This window comes from Salvelinus alpinus, chromosome 8 (assembly GCF_045679555.1).
Source record: "Salvelinus alpinus chromosome 8, SLU_Salpinus.1, whole genome shotgun sequence".
Classification (NCBI taxonomy): domain Eukaryota; kingdom Metazoa; phylum Chordata; class Actinopteri; order Salmoniformes; family Salmonidae; genus Salvelinus; species Salvelinus alpinus.
Window position 1 is genome coordinate 19,223,114 of NC_092093.1, and position 15,000 is coordinate 19,238,113.

General features: G+C 43.1%; 1 protein-coding gene across 1 annotated transcript in view; it reads left to right on the forward strand.

The window, feature by feature from the left end:
* Positions 1–15,000, forward strand: part of LOC139582667 (MAM domain-containing glycosylphosphatidylinositol anchor protein 2-like) — a 407,757-nt gene that overhangs the window by 219,289 nt on the left and 173,468 nt on the right. Inside the window, exons 7-8 of the mRNA XM_071412871.1 lie at positions 3,481–3,572; positions 3,649–3,886. Coding sequence (XP_071268972.1) covers positions 3,481–3,572; positions 3,649–3,886 — 330 coding nt within the window. The remainder of the gene's footprint in view (positions 1–3,480; positions 3,573–3,648; positions 3,887–15,000) is intronic.

The following is a 15,000-nucleotide window of genomic DNA, read 5'->3' on the forward strand; positions in this document are numbered from 1 at the left end:
GGTTAAGCTGGTTGAGAGAATGCCAAGAGTTTGCAAATGTGTCATCAAGGCAAATGGTGGCTACTTTGAAGAATCTAAAACATAAAATATATTTTGATTTGTTTAACACTTTTTTGGTTACTACATGATTCAATATGTGTTCTTTCATAGTTTTGATGTCTTCACTATTATCCTACAATGTAGAAAATAGTTTAAAATAAAGAAAAACCTTTTAATGAGTAGGTCTGTCCAAACTATTGTCTGGTACTGTATACGTCTAATGTTATTACTCGATTGTATTCTATTACTACTCAGGAACATTGGATTTCCAACATGATGACATGATTACATACATACATTACATGATTTCACGTCACCCTGCTCCTCCGCTCTCTCCACTGGCTTCCAGTTGAAGCTCGCATCCGCTACAAGACCATGGTGCTTGCCTACGGAGCTGTGAGGGGAACGGCACCTCCGTACCTTCAGGCTCTGATCAGGCCCTACACCCAAACAAGGGCACTGCGTTCATCCACCTCTGGCCTGCTCGCCTCCCTACCTCTGAGGAAGTACAGTTCCCGCTCAGCCCAGTCAAAACTGTTCGCTGCTCTGGCACCCCAATGGTGGAACAAACTCCCTCACGACGCCAGGTCAGCGGAGTCAATCACCACCTTCCGGAGACACCTGAAACCCCACCTCTTTAAGGAATACCTAGGATAGGATAAAGTAATCCTTCTAACTCCCCCCCCCTTAAAAGAGTTAGATGCACTATTGTAAAGTGGTTGTTCCACTGGATATCATAAGGTGAATGCACCAATTTGTAAGTCGCTCTGGATAAGAGCGTCTGCTAAATGACTTAAATGTAATGTAAATGTAATTACATAGTAGGGTGTTGTATTGAGAGCGTACAGACGGAGGAGGGATGTGCATTGTCCTTAATACCTGATGTTTGAATAGTGAAGGTCACTGTTGACCCATACTGTGTTGTAATTCATTACCACTGTTTCCATATTAACAGACACATATTGAGTTACATACGCCACTCATTTTGAACGATATTGTCCAGTTTTGAACAACGTGTCAATGGTGTGCGTACTGGGAGCGGAGTCAGGTGCAGGAGAGCAGAGAGTTGTGAACAGGCGCACACTTTATTTAGGCAAGAGAAACCAACAGACGGACGTCACTGTGTCGAAACCTCCAGCCAATGCAAAAGTGCAAACGCGCAAACAGTCACAATAATATTGTATAAACACAAGAACATACCTCGTGAAATAAAACACGGAATAAACACGTACCAGTAAAGCGCGTCAACATAGACACGTAACACGAAACAATCTCACACAAAGACATGAGGGGGAACAAAGGAATACATACATGTAGTGTGATTGGGGAATGAAAACCAGGTGTGCAGGGAACAAGACAAAACAAATGGATAAATGAAAAATGGAGCAGCGATGGCTAGAAGGCCGGTGAAGTCGACCACCGAACGCCGCCCGAACAAGGACAGGGGCCGACTCTGGCGGAAGTCGTGACACAACGTTATACTTTTTTGTATAATATGTTATAAAATAGTGCTCATTTACACCTACTTCTTAATGTAAAGGTAAAAAGCAAACTAAAGGTAATAATAATGTTATTATTATATTTCTATACTTGCTACAGATACAAATTGAATTAAAGTTTATTTGTCATATACACAGGATACAGCGGGGTGTAAACGGTGCAATGAAATTCTTACTTTTACATCTCAACAGCACAGTGAAATAACAAAACAGTCCAATATCAAAAATCCAAAAGAAAACAGTCCTAAATTTGCTCTGGAGAGAAAGCTATGACACAGAACCAAATGTATGAAGATAAATGATTATTGATCTAAGCCCTACAGGAACTTAGCCTGACATGAATCCAACATTTGTCTGAGATGTGTCAGGAACAATCTGACATTGGTTTGAAACGTACACTCTGGTTTCTTAGTGTGTAGGTGTGTGTCACTCTCTTTCCCTCTGTGCTCCCTCCCTCCCTCCCTCCCTCCCTCCCTCCCTCCCTCCTTGCGTCTGTTAGACTTCAGCATCGCAATGTTTTGCACATTACATTTCCTGTGTTTGAATCTGACATGCAGGTTTTGTTTTCATTTTCCTTTTTCGCCAAACTGAATATGATAATGTCGCCAGGGAATTGCTAGATGAAAAGATTTCTGTGGAACTGTCAGTTTCTTTTTTGCGCAGACGAGATGAACTGTACAACAGCAGCATTGGGAAACATTGCAACATGGATTATAATGAAATCAGCCCTCTCTTCTTTTCTCTCTGAAGAGCTGGGTTTGCTGACGGTGTTTGGAAACTAAACTAGATTAGCAATAAAAGATCTTTCCATTAAAATAAAAAAGTAGCTTTCTGCTTTCTCTGTGCGTGCATGTATGTGAGTGTGTGCATGTATGTGAGTGTGTGCATGTATGTGAGTGTGTGCATGTATGTGAGTGTGTGAGTGTGTGCATGTATGTGAGTGTGTGCATGTATGTGAGTGTGTGCATGTATGTGCGTGTGTGCATGTATGTGCGTGTGTGCATGTATGTGAGTGTGTGCATGTATGTGAGTGTGTGCATGTATGTGAGTGTGTGCATGTATGTGAGTGTGTGCATGTATGTGAGTGTGTGCATGTATGTGAGTGTGTGCATGTATGTGAGTGTGTGCATGTATGTGAGTGTGTGCATGTATGTTAGTTTGTGCATGTATGTGAGTGTGTGCATGTATGTGAGTGTGTGCATGTATGTGAGTGTGTGCATGTATGTGAGTGTGTGTGCATGTATGTGAGTGTGTGCATGTATGTGAGTGTGTGCATGTATGTGAGTGTGTGCATGTATGTGAGTGTGTGCATGTATGTGAGTGTGTGCATGTATGTGAGTGTGTGCATGTATGTGAGTGTGTGCATGTATGTGAGTGTGTGCATGTATGTGAGTGTGTGCATGTATGTGCGTGTGTACATGTGTTTGTATGTAAAATGACTCCAATCAGTGAATGCAACACCTGTGTGATTGGATGAAACACATATCAGACAGACTGTGATTGGATGAAACACATATCAGACAGACTGTGATTGGATAAAGTGAATCTCAGACAAACATATTTCAATCTGATCAGCTAGCAGAGAGTTTGCTACTCTACAATTTGACGTACCATTCAAAATCAATTTCCAAAGCATTTACAGCTCCCCTTTAAATTGTTTTGCGCTGACGCCTTACTGCCTCTAACCTCTTAGCTGGTGTGTTTGTTGTCTCAAACTTGTGGAAAAGCAAATATACATTTCCCTTCTCAACAAATGGACAGCATAACTATTTTATCTGTTATTGTTCTGCAAATAGCAGAAAAACATATTTAAGTGTTTGTTCTGTCTACAGGGCCAAGTAAAGGGCCATTTGGAATCAACACTGTGGTTGACACAGAAACCCACACAGACCCTGAAACTCTCTTACTTGTTGTGGTGTGTCTGTGTGCGTTCTCCCTGCAGCGATGAAGAAGGGCCGTTTCTGGATCACCCCTGACCCCTACCACAACGACGACAACATCCAGATCGGCCGTGAGGTCAAGATATCCTGCCAGGTATGCACACACACACACACACACAAAACACACCATCCCCTTTTCACACACATACTCAACTCGCCACTCCTTCCAGGTGGAGGCCACGCCCCCTGAGGAGCTGACGTTTGGTTGGCTGAAGAATGGGCGCGCTTTGCGGAGCTCTGAGCGAATGGTGATCACCCAGACGGACCCTGACACCTCCCCTGGCACCACCAACCTGGACATCATCGACCTGAAGTTCACTGACTTTGGCACCTACACCTGTGTGGCTGCGCTGAAGGGAGGGGGCATACCTGAGATCAGCATAGACGTCAACATCTCCTCCACTACTGGTGAGTCTCACACCGCCATGTCAGAGCAGGAGATTGACCTATACACTTCCCCACACTTAGTGATCACACACACCCCCCCAGCATCATACCACTGTGGCGGATAGAGACGTCCGTAAGGCTACACTGTGTATACATCCCAAATGGCACCCTCTTCCCTATATAGTACACTACTTTTGACTAGAACCCTATTGGCACTGGTCAAAAGTATTGCACTATACAGGGAATAGGGTGCCATTTGGGATGTACAGTTAGTCACACACAGCAGTCATACAGTATATACATAATCAAGACTGTAGCAACACACACACGGCAGTCATACAGTATATACATCATCAAGACTGTAGCAACACACACACAGCAGTCATACAGTATATACATCATCAAGACTGTAGCAACACACACACAGCAGTCATACAGTATATACATCATCAAGACTGTAGCAACACACACACAGCAGTCATACAGTATATACATCATCAAGACTGTAGCAACACACACACAGCAGTCATACAGTATATACATCATCAAGACTGTAGCAACACACACACAGCAGTCATACAGTATATACATCATCAAGACTGTAGCAACACACACACAGCAGTCATACAGTATATACATCATCAAGACTGTAGCAACACACACACAGCAGTCATACAGTATATACATCATCAAGACTGTAGCAACACACACACAGCAGTCATACAGTATATACATCATCAAGACTGTAGCAACACACACACAGCAGTCATACAGTATATACATCATCAAGACTGTAGCAACACACACACAGCAGTCATACAGTATATACATCATCAAGACTGTAGCAACACACACACAGCAGTCATACAGTATATACATCATCAAGACTGTAGCAACACACACACAGCAGTCATACAGTATATACATCATCAAGACTGTAGCAACACACACACAGCAGTCATACAGTATATACATCATCAAGACTGTAGCAACACACACACAGCAGTCATACAGTATATACATCATCAAGACTGTAGCAACACACACAGCAGTCATACAGTATATACATCATCAAGACTGTAGCAACACACACACAGCAGTCATACAGTATATACATCATCAAGACTGTAGCAACACACACACAGCAGTCATACAGTATATACATCATCAAGACTGTAGCAACACACACACAGCAGTCATACAGTATATACATCATCAAGACTGTAGCAACACACACACAGCAGTCATACAGTATATACATCATCAAGACTGTAGCAACACACACACAGCAGTCATACAGTATATACATCATCAAGACTGTAGCAACACACACACAGCAGTCATACAGTATATACATCATCAAGACTGTAGCAACACACACACAGCAGTCATACAGTATATACATCATCAAGACTGTAGCAACACACACACAGCAGTCATACAGTATATACATCATCAAGACTGTAGCAACACACACACAGCAGTCATACAGTATATACATCATCAAGACTGTAGCAACACACACACAGCAGTCATACAGTATATACATCATCAAGACTGTAGCAACACACACAGCAGTCATACAGTATATACATCATCAAGACTGTAGCAACACACACACAGCAGTCATACAGTATATACATCATCAAGACTGTAGCAACACACACACAGCAGTCATACAGTATATACATCATCAAGACTGTAGCAACACACACACAGCAGTCATACAGTATATACATCATCAAGACTGTAGCAACACACACACAGCAGTCATACAGTATATACATCATCAAGACTGTAGCAACACACACACAGCAGTCATACAGTATATACATCATCAAGACTGTAGCAACACACACACAGCAGTCATACAGTATATACATCATCAAGACTGTAGCAACACACACACAGCAGTCATACAGTATATACATCATCAAGACTGTAGCAACACACACAGCAGTCATACAGTATATACATCATCAAGACTGTAGCAACACACACACAGCAGTCATACAGTATATACATCATCAAGACTGTAGCAACACACACACAGCAGTCATACAGTATATACATCATCAAGACTGTAGCAACACACACACAGCAGTCATACAGTATATACATCATCAAGACTGTAGCAACACACACACAGCAGTCATACAGTATATACATCATCAAGACTGTAGCAACACACACACAGCAGTCATACAGTATATACATCATCAAGACTGTAGCAACACACACACAGCAGTCATACAGTATATACATCATCAAGACTGTAGCAACACACACACAGCAGTCATACAGTATATACATCATCAAGACTGTAGCAACACACACACAGCAGTCATACAGTATATACATCATCAAGACTGTAGCAACACACACAGCAGTCATACAGTATATACATCATCAAGACTGTAGCAACACACACACAGCAGTCATACAGTATATACATCATCAAGACTGTAGCAACACACACAGCAGTCATACAGTATATACATCATCAAGACTGTAGCAACACACACACAGCAGTCATACAGTATATACATCATCAAGACTGTAGCAACACACACACAGCAGTCATACAGTATATACATCATCAAGACTGTAGCAACACACACACAGCAGTCATACAGTATATACATCATCAAGACTGTAGCAACACACACACAGCAGTCATACAGTATATACATCATCAAGACTGTAGCAACACACACAGCAGTCATACAGTATATACATCATCAAGACTGTAGCAACACACACACAGCAGTCATACAGTATATACATCATCAAGACTGTAGCAACACACACACAGCAGTCATACAGTATATACATCATCAAGACTGTAGCAACACACACACAGCAGTCATACAGTATATACATCATCAAGACTGTAGCAACACACACACAGCAGTCATACAGTATATACATCATCAAGACTGTAGCAACACACACACAGCAGTCATACAGTATATACATCATCAAGACTGTAGCAACACACACACAGCAGTCATACAGTATATACATCATCAAGACTGTAGCAACACACACACAGCAGTCATACAGTATATACATCATCAAGACTGTAGCAACACACACACAGCGGTCATACAGTATATACATCATCAAGACTGTAGCAACACACACACAGCAGTCATACAGTATATACATCATCAAGACTGTAGCAACACACACACAGCGGTCATACAGTATATACATCATCAAGACTGTAGCAACACACACACAGCAGTCATACAGTATATACATCATCAAGACTGTAGCAACACACACACAGCAGTCACTTTCATAATTCCTCTATTTCACAAAAACATATCATGCTCACCTATTGAATTTGCGCCTATTCAGGTGTTGTTTCCACAATGTGGCCCCAAACTAATCTGAATGTAACATCCAATCCTATTGCCTGATATCCAAACTAAATGAATGGGCTTCATCCCAAAAAGCACCATATGCCCTATATAGTGCACTACTTTTGACCCGGACTCTGGTCAGAAGTAGTGGACTAAATATGGGACACTGCCATACTCCAAAACGAAATCCATTCCCTCGCTTCATCTAACTGGCTGCTGCTACTACCATTTGTTTGACTTCCTTGACATTCATTGTACATACACTTGAAGTCGGAAGTTTACATACACCTTAGCCAAATACATTTAAACTCAGTTTTTCACAATTCCTGACATTTAATCCTAGTAAAAATGCAGTCTTAGGTCAGTTGGGATCACCACTTTATTTTAAGAATGTGAAATGTCAGAATAATAGTAGAGAGAATGATTTATTTCAGCTTTTATTTCTTTCATCACATTCCCAGTGGGTCAGAAGTTTACATACACTTAATTAGTATTTGGTAGCACTGCCTTTAAATTGTTTAACTTGGGTCAAACGTTTCAGGTAGCATTCCACAAGCTTCTCACAGTAAGTTGGGTGAATTTTGTCCTATTCCTCCTGACAGAGCTGGTGTAACTGAGTCAGGTTTGTGGACCTCCTTGCTCACACATGATTTTTCAGTTCTGCCCACAAATTTTCTATGGGATTGAGGTCAGGGCTTTGTGATGACCACTCCAATACATTGACTTTGTTGTCCTTAAGCCATTTTCCCACAACTTTGGAAGTATGATTGGGGTCATTGTCCATTTGGAAGACCCATTTGCGACCAAGCTTTAAATTCCTGACTGATGTCTTGAGATGTTGCTTCAATATATCCACATAACTTTCCTACCTCATGATGCCATCTACTTTGTGAAGTGCACCAGTCCCTCCTGCAGCAAAAGCACCCCCACAACATGATGCTGCCCACCTCGTGCTTTGCGGTTGGGATGGTGTTCTTCGGCTTGCAAGCCTCCCCCTTTTTCCTCCAAACATAATTATGGTCATTATGGCCAAACAATTCTATTTTTGTTTCATCAGACCAGAGGACATTTCTTCAAAAAGTACGATCTTTGTCCCCATGTGCAGTTGCAAACCATAGTCTGGCATTTTGATGGCGGTTTTGGAGCAGTGGCTTCTTTCTTGCTGAGCGGCCTTTTAGGTTATGTCGATATAGGACTCCTTTACTGTGGCTATAGATACTTTTGTACCCGTTTCGTCCAGCATCTTCACAAGGTCCTTTGCTGTTGTTCTGGGATTGATTTGCACTTTTCGCACCAAAGTATGTACATCTCTAGGAGACAAGAACGTGTCTCCTTCCTTCCTGACCGGTATGATGGTTACGTGATCCCATGGAGTTTATACTTGCGTACTATTGTTTGTACAGATGAACGTGGTACCTTCAGGCATTTGGAAATTGCTCCCAAGGATGAACCAGACTTGTGGAGGTCTACAATTTTCTTTCTGAGGTCTTGGCTGATTTCTTTAGATTTTCCCATGATGTCAAGCAAAAACTCAGTGCGAGTTTGAAGGAAGGCCTTGAAATGCATCCACAGGTACACCTCCAATTGACTCAAATTATGTCAATTAGCCTATCAGAAGCTTCTAAAGCCATGACATCATTTTCTGGAATTTTCCAAGCTGTTTAAGGGCACAGTCAACTTAGTGTATGTAAACTTCTGATCCAATGGAATTGTGATACAGTGAATTATAAGTGAAATAATATGTCTGTTAACAATTGTTGGAAAAATTACTTGAGTCATGAACAAAGTAGATATCCTAACTGACTTGCCAAAACTATAGTTTGTTAACAAGAAATTTGTGAAATGGTTTAAAACTTCCGACTTCAACTGTACATACATCATGTGTCTGGTAGATTTTAGATCTGGATGTTCTGGTGATTAGAAGTGAATAGTGGCCTCATTATAAGATAATAACCTGGGGATGTGCATTACTTAGGAAATGGTGGAAGTTTGTATTGTTAGTGGTTAGTAAAATAATGACAAGATAAGTATGGGTTAGAGAGGATAAGAGAGGTGTGGGTTAGAGAGGAGAAGAGAGGTATGGGTTAGAGAGGAGAAGATAGGTAAGGGTTAGAGAGGAGAAGAGAGGTATGGGTTAGAGACGAGAAGAGAGGTGTGGGTTAGAGAGGAGAAGAGAGGTGTGGGTTAGAGAGGAGAAGAGAGGTAAGTGATAGAGAGGAGAAGAGAGGTATGGGTTGGAGAGAGAAGAGAGGAGAGGTATGGGTTAGAGAGGAGAGGTATGGGTTAGAGAGGAGAAGAGAGGTATGGGTTAGAGAGTGGAAGAGAGGTATGGGTTAGAGAGGAGAAGAGAGGAATGGGTTATAGAAGAGAAGAGAGGTAAGGGATAGAGAGAAAAAGAGAGGTATGGGTTAGAAAGCAGAAGAGATGTATGGGTTATCGAGGAGAAGAGAGGTATGGGTTGAGAGGAGAGGAGAATAGAGAGGTACGGGTTAGATAGGAGAAGAGAGGTATGGGTTAGAAAGGAGAAGAGATGTATGGGTTAGAGAGGAGAAGAGGTATGAGTTAGAGAGGTATGGGTTATAGAGGAGGAGAGAGGTAAGGGTTAGAGAAGAGAAGAGAGGTATGGGTTAGAGAGGAGAAGAGAGGTATGGGTTATAGAGGAGGTGAAGAGGTATGAGTTAGAGAGGTATGGGTTATAGAGGAGAAGAGAGGTATGTGATAGAGAGGAAAAGAGAGGTATGGGTTGGAGAGAGAAGAGAGGAGATGTATGGGTTAGAGAGGAGAACAGAGGTATGGGTTAGAGAGTAGAAGAGAGGTATGGGTTAGAGAGGAGAAGATGTGTGGGTTGAGGAGGAGAAGTGAGGTATGGGTTATAGAGGAGAAGAGAGGTATGGCTTAGGGAGGAGAAGAGAGGTATGGGTTAGAGAGGAGAAGATGTGTGGGTTGAGGAAGAGAAGTGAGGTATGGGTTATAGAGGAGAAGAGAGGTATGGGTTAGGGAGGAGAAGAGAGGTATGGGTTAGGGAGGAGAAGAGAGGTATGGGTTAGGGAGGAGAAGAGAGGTATGGGTTAGGGAGGAGAAGAGAGGTATGGGTTAGAGAGGAGAAGATGTGTGGGTTGAGGAAGAGAAGTGAGTTATGGGTTATAGAGGAGAAGAGAGGTATGGGTTAGGGAGGAGAAGAGAGGTATGGGATAGAGAGGAGAAGAGTTGTGGGTTATAGAGAAGATAGGTATGGGTTAGAGAGGAGAAGAGAGGTATGGGTTAGGGAGGAGAAGAGAGGTATGAGTTAGAGAGGAGAAGAGAGGTATTGGTTAGAGGGGAGAATAGAGGTTTGGGTTAGGGAGGAGAGGAGAGGTATGGGTTAGAGAGGAGAAGATAGTTATGGGTTAGAGAGGAGAAGATAGTTATGGGTTAGAGAGGAGAAGAGAGGTATGCGTTAGAGCGGAGAAGAGAGGTATGGGTTAGGGAGGAGAAGAGAGGTACGGGTTAGAGCGGAGAAGAGAGGTATGGGTTAGAGCGGAGAAGAGAGGTATGGGTTAGGGAGGAGAAGAGAGGTACGGGTTAGAGAGGAGAAGAGAGGTATGGGTTAGGGAGGAGAAGAGAGGTATGGGTTAGAGAGGAGAAGAGAGGTATGGGTTAGGGAGGAGAAGAGAGGTACGGGTTAGAGAGGAGAAGAGAGGTATGGGTCAGAGCGGAGAAGAGAGATATTGGTTAGAGAGGAGAAGAGAGGTATGGGTCAGAGCGGAGAAGAGAGATATGGGTTAGAGCGGAGAAGAGAGATATGGGTTATAGAAGAGAAGAGAGGTATGGGTTAGGGAGGAGAAGAGAGGTGTGGGATAGAGAGGAGAAGAGTTGTTGGTTATAGAGAAGATAGGTATGGGTTAGAGAGGAGAAGAGAGGTATGGGTTAGAGAGGAGAAGAGAGGTATTGGTTAGAGGGGAGAATAGAGGTTTGGGTTAGGGAGGAGAGGAGAGGTATGGGTTAGAGAGGAGAAGATAGTTATGGGTTAGAGAGGAGAAGAGAGGTATGGGTTACAGCGGAGAAGAGAGGTATGGGTTAGGGAGGAGAAGAGAGGTACGGGTTAGAGAGGAGAAGTGAGGTATGGGTTAGAGCGGAGAAGAGAGGTATGGGTTAGGGAGGAGAAGAGAGGTACGGGTTAGAGAGGAGAAGAGAGGTATGGGTTAGGGAGTAGAAGAGAGGTACGGGTTAGGGAGGAGAAGAGAGGTACGGGTTAGAGAGGAGAAGAGAGGTATGGGTCAGAGCGGAGAAGAGAGATATGGGTTAGAGAGGAGAAGAGAGATATGGGTTAGGGAGGAGAAGAGAGATATGGGTTAGAGAGGAGAAGAGAGATATGGGTTAGGGAGGAGAAGAGAGATATGGGTTAGGGAGGAGAAGAGAGATATGGGTTAGGGAGGAGAAGAGAGGTATGGGTTAGAGCGGAGAAGAGAGATATGGGTTAGGGAGGAGAAGAGAGGTACGGGTTAGGGAGGAGAAGTGATGACACAGGGTTGGAGGGGGTTTTGTTTGTGTCATGTGGAATCAACACTCAGAGGACTATCGGTGATCTCCCGTGCTGCTGTGTTGATGTGTCACCGCCTTATATCCCGTCTCTAACGGACAGGACCCAATCGATAAAACGCCTCAGAAGAGAGGTACTTTGATTGGTAATTTCCACTTGGAATGCCTGTTCCGTACAAGCATGCAGTCTCTCATCCCAACCGTTGTCGTTCCGAGATTGGAATTCCCAAAAGGAGTTGGTTGTGGTCTTGAAGAGACAGTCTGAATTGACTGGCTGTTGATTTGGTGTGTTTGAAAGGCGCCATTGGATGGTAGCTTCCTGATAAATATGTGTGTGTGTGTGTGTGCTTCTGCGTGCGTGGGTTAGTTCAAGCAAAATTCTTCCTTGTCGGGACATTTCCCACATCCCCATGAGGACAAAGGCTATTTTAATCTTAGGGGTTAGGTTTAGGGATAGAGTTATAATTAGGGTTAGAATTTGGGTTAGGATAAGGGGTTAGTGGTTTGGGTTTAGGGTTAGGAGTTAGGGTTTGGGTTCTAGGTTACAGATTAAGGTTAGGGTTAGGGTTAGTGAAAATAGTTTTTAGATTGGAAATCAATTTTCTTTCCCCATGAGGATAGAACAAATAGTGTGTGTGTGTGTGTGTGTGTGTGTGTGTGTGTGTGTGTGTGTGTGTGTGTGTGTGTGTGTGTGTGTGTGTGTGTGTGTGTGTGTGTGTGTGTGTGTGTGTGTGTGTGTGTGTGTGTGTGTGTGTGTGTGTGTGTGTGTGTGTGTGTGTGTGTGTGGCCCACTGACACAGAAATTCACTCTTTAATGTGGAACAAGACTGTGTTTCTCTCTTCTCTCAGAGAGCAGCAAAGGAATTATAACATGAAAGGGCCTTTTGTGCTCAGATTTGATTGTTTTTAAGGGTGATTGTTTTTCTAGGTGGAGGTTGTATTAAGTTGCAGGGGTTTAATGATGTTGAATACGATAAAAGAATTGTGTGAAGATGGTATACAGTGATTCATGTACAGGTGTAGAGAAAAACTAACGTAGAATCGTACTGTGCACTGCTTGAGTCATTGTCCTTCTGTAACTTTCTGTGGGGACTGAGATGTTCTGAAGTAGCATGACCACTGTGTCGAGAGAAATTGTTGTCTCTGCTGTCGCTATAATCAAGCCCAAGATTGGGTGATGTTGTTGCTAGCCAATGGTCAGTCATCTCTGTCTTGGCTCGCCTGCCGTTATGGGCAAACCAAACCGTCTCTGCTGTTCTCCTGAAGGGAGAGAAGGGCTAGTGGTAATTACAGTCTCTTAATGAAAACATTTAGAGCCGATTACCCTGCAGCTCTGCCAGGGCTCCACGCTGTGGAAGTGTTTGGGATGAGATGGGGCCTCACGCTGTTGAAGTGTTTGGAAAGAGATGGGGCCTCAGGCTGCTGAAGTGTTTGGAAAGATATTGAGTCTAAATTATCTCCATCCTGAACACTTTGAAGCTCTTGCAGGGCCCCAGGCCAGCCCTACTACATCTAGCCCAGCCCAGCCTCCAGCCCAAACTCTTCTAGCCTAGTCCAGTCCTAGTCCCCATCCACAGACAAAATCAACACTCATTATCCACAACACATATTCATACTCTGTACTGCCGACTAACATTTAACATTTAACATTTAAGTCATTTAGCAGACGCTCTTATCCAGAGCGACTTACAAATTGGTGCATTCAGACTACACTTTTATCCCCACAGCTTTCATTAGTTTCCACCCCCACAAAATAGTGCTAATATTTACAATCATCACTCATTACCTAGCTAAGACTTTTTTTATTTTGGGTACCCTGAGAGTTAATGTTTTATTCATGGGTAGGAATCAAACAAGAGCCCAGATTTCCCCATCCATTACCGACAGGACTAACAGACTGGTGGAAAGAACGGAGGAAAAGAGGAAAGGAGGAGGGCGCCTACATTTTCATGCTACGGGGTAAAATGTAAGCCATCTTCGTTTTAGTAATGAAGCTGTATAGAGAGCAAGATAGAGAGAGGGAGGGAGAGAGAGTTTCTTCCAGGCATACGGAGATTCATCTTTGCATTAGCCTTTGTGTTAAACATGTATCTAGTGGAGGACGAGACAGAAACACTCAGACTAACCTACGGAGGCGTCCTAGGCATGCCTTTAATCAACCTAACTGTCCTACCTATCCTCCTTCACCTTCACTCTGAAACAGATTACTCCTTGTAACTAGTTTGTGCTGAACTTAATCAGGGGTGGATTTGTCCAAGTTAAAGTTAAATTGACTAACCTGCAGTGTTGAATCTCTGGCAAGCGTTCAAGTCAGCCCAATCCTTCTTCAATTTCTTTGAATCCCATTGAGGTACGAGTTAATTCCAGTGGTACATTGGTCATTATCAGAACACTGTAGCAGCATTACGCCTGTAGATTCGCACAAATAGGAAATGGAAAACCTTGCCTGTTAGCTACAGTATAAACACATGTAATTCCACATCTTACTCCCATTGGTCTCCAACCCAGTCCCAGAAAGCTACAAGCTCCATTGGTTTTCATCCTAGCTCCTAGCTCAGCCTGAGCCATATAGTAATTTATAAAAATCTCTCTATAATTGGGATAGAAAATCACCTCTCTCCCATATTTAAGTAATGCATCTGTTTCTCAATCATCAGCCCTTTCCACATCTCGGATACCCAATAGCACACGATGGCTCTCCACCCAAATGAATATCTGCATTTCATAAATTAAGCGAATCAATTAAGGGCTCAGTTGATAAAAAAAGAAGGTGCCAGGCTATATTAATAAACACTGGTTAGAGCCACTGGACTTCCTGAAAGAGGGTTCAACTTGGAGACCACCTCTGATTTGTTTGATTATAATTGTGATATCTGACTTGGGTAACATCGCTCTATGTGACCCTTCATGGCTTAGTTCAATCCCACGCACTTGCTAAACCTGAACCCTAACCCTTCGCCAACAACAATCAGGGTTGAGACCCCTTTTGAAAATGTATTTGTGTTGTCCATCTCTAGCTCTGGTCCCTCTCTCTGTCCTCATGTCCTTTGTTCAACCGTCCATCCCTATCGTCAGAACTAACAGAAAGTGAGAGGTAGTGATTATCCAGTCACCGTGTTATGACTGTAGTGACCTGTCATGGTTACTGCTGCAGGCGTTGCTGATGTGATGTGCTGCTCTAGTCTGGGCCGTCAGTCCTGCTCACTGGCTCTGGTACAGGAATCCTGGTTGGCACATTCACTTTGA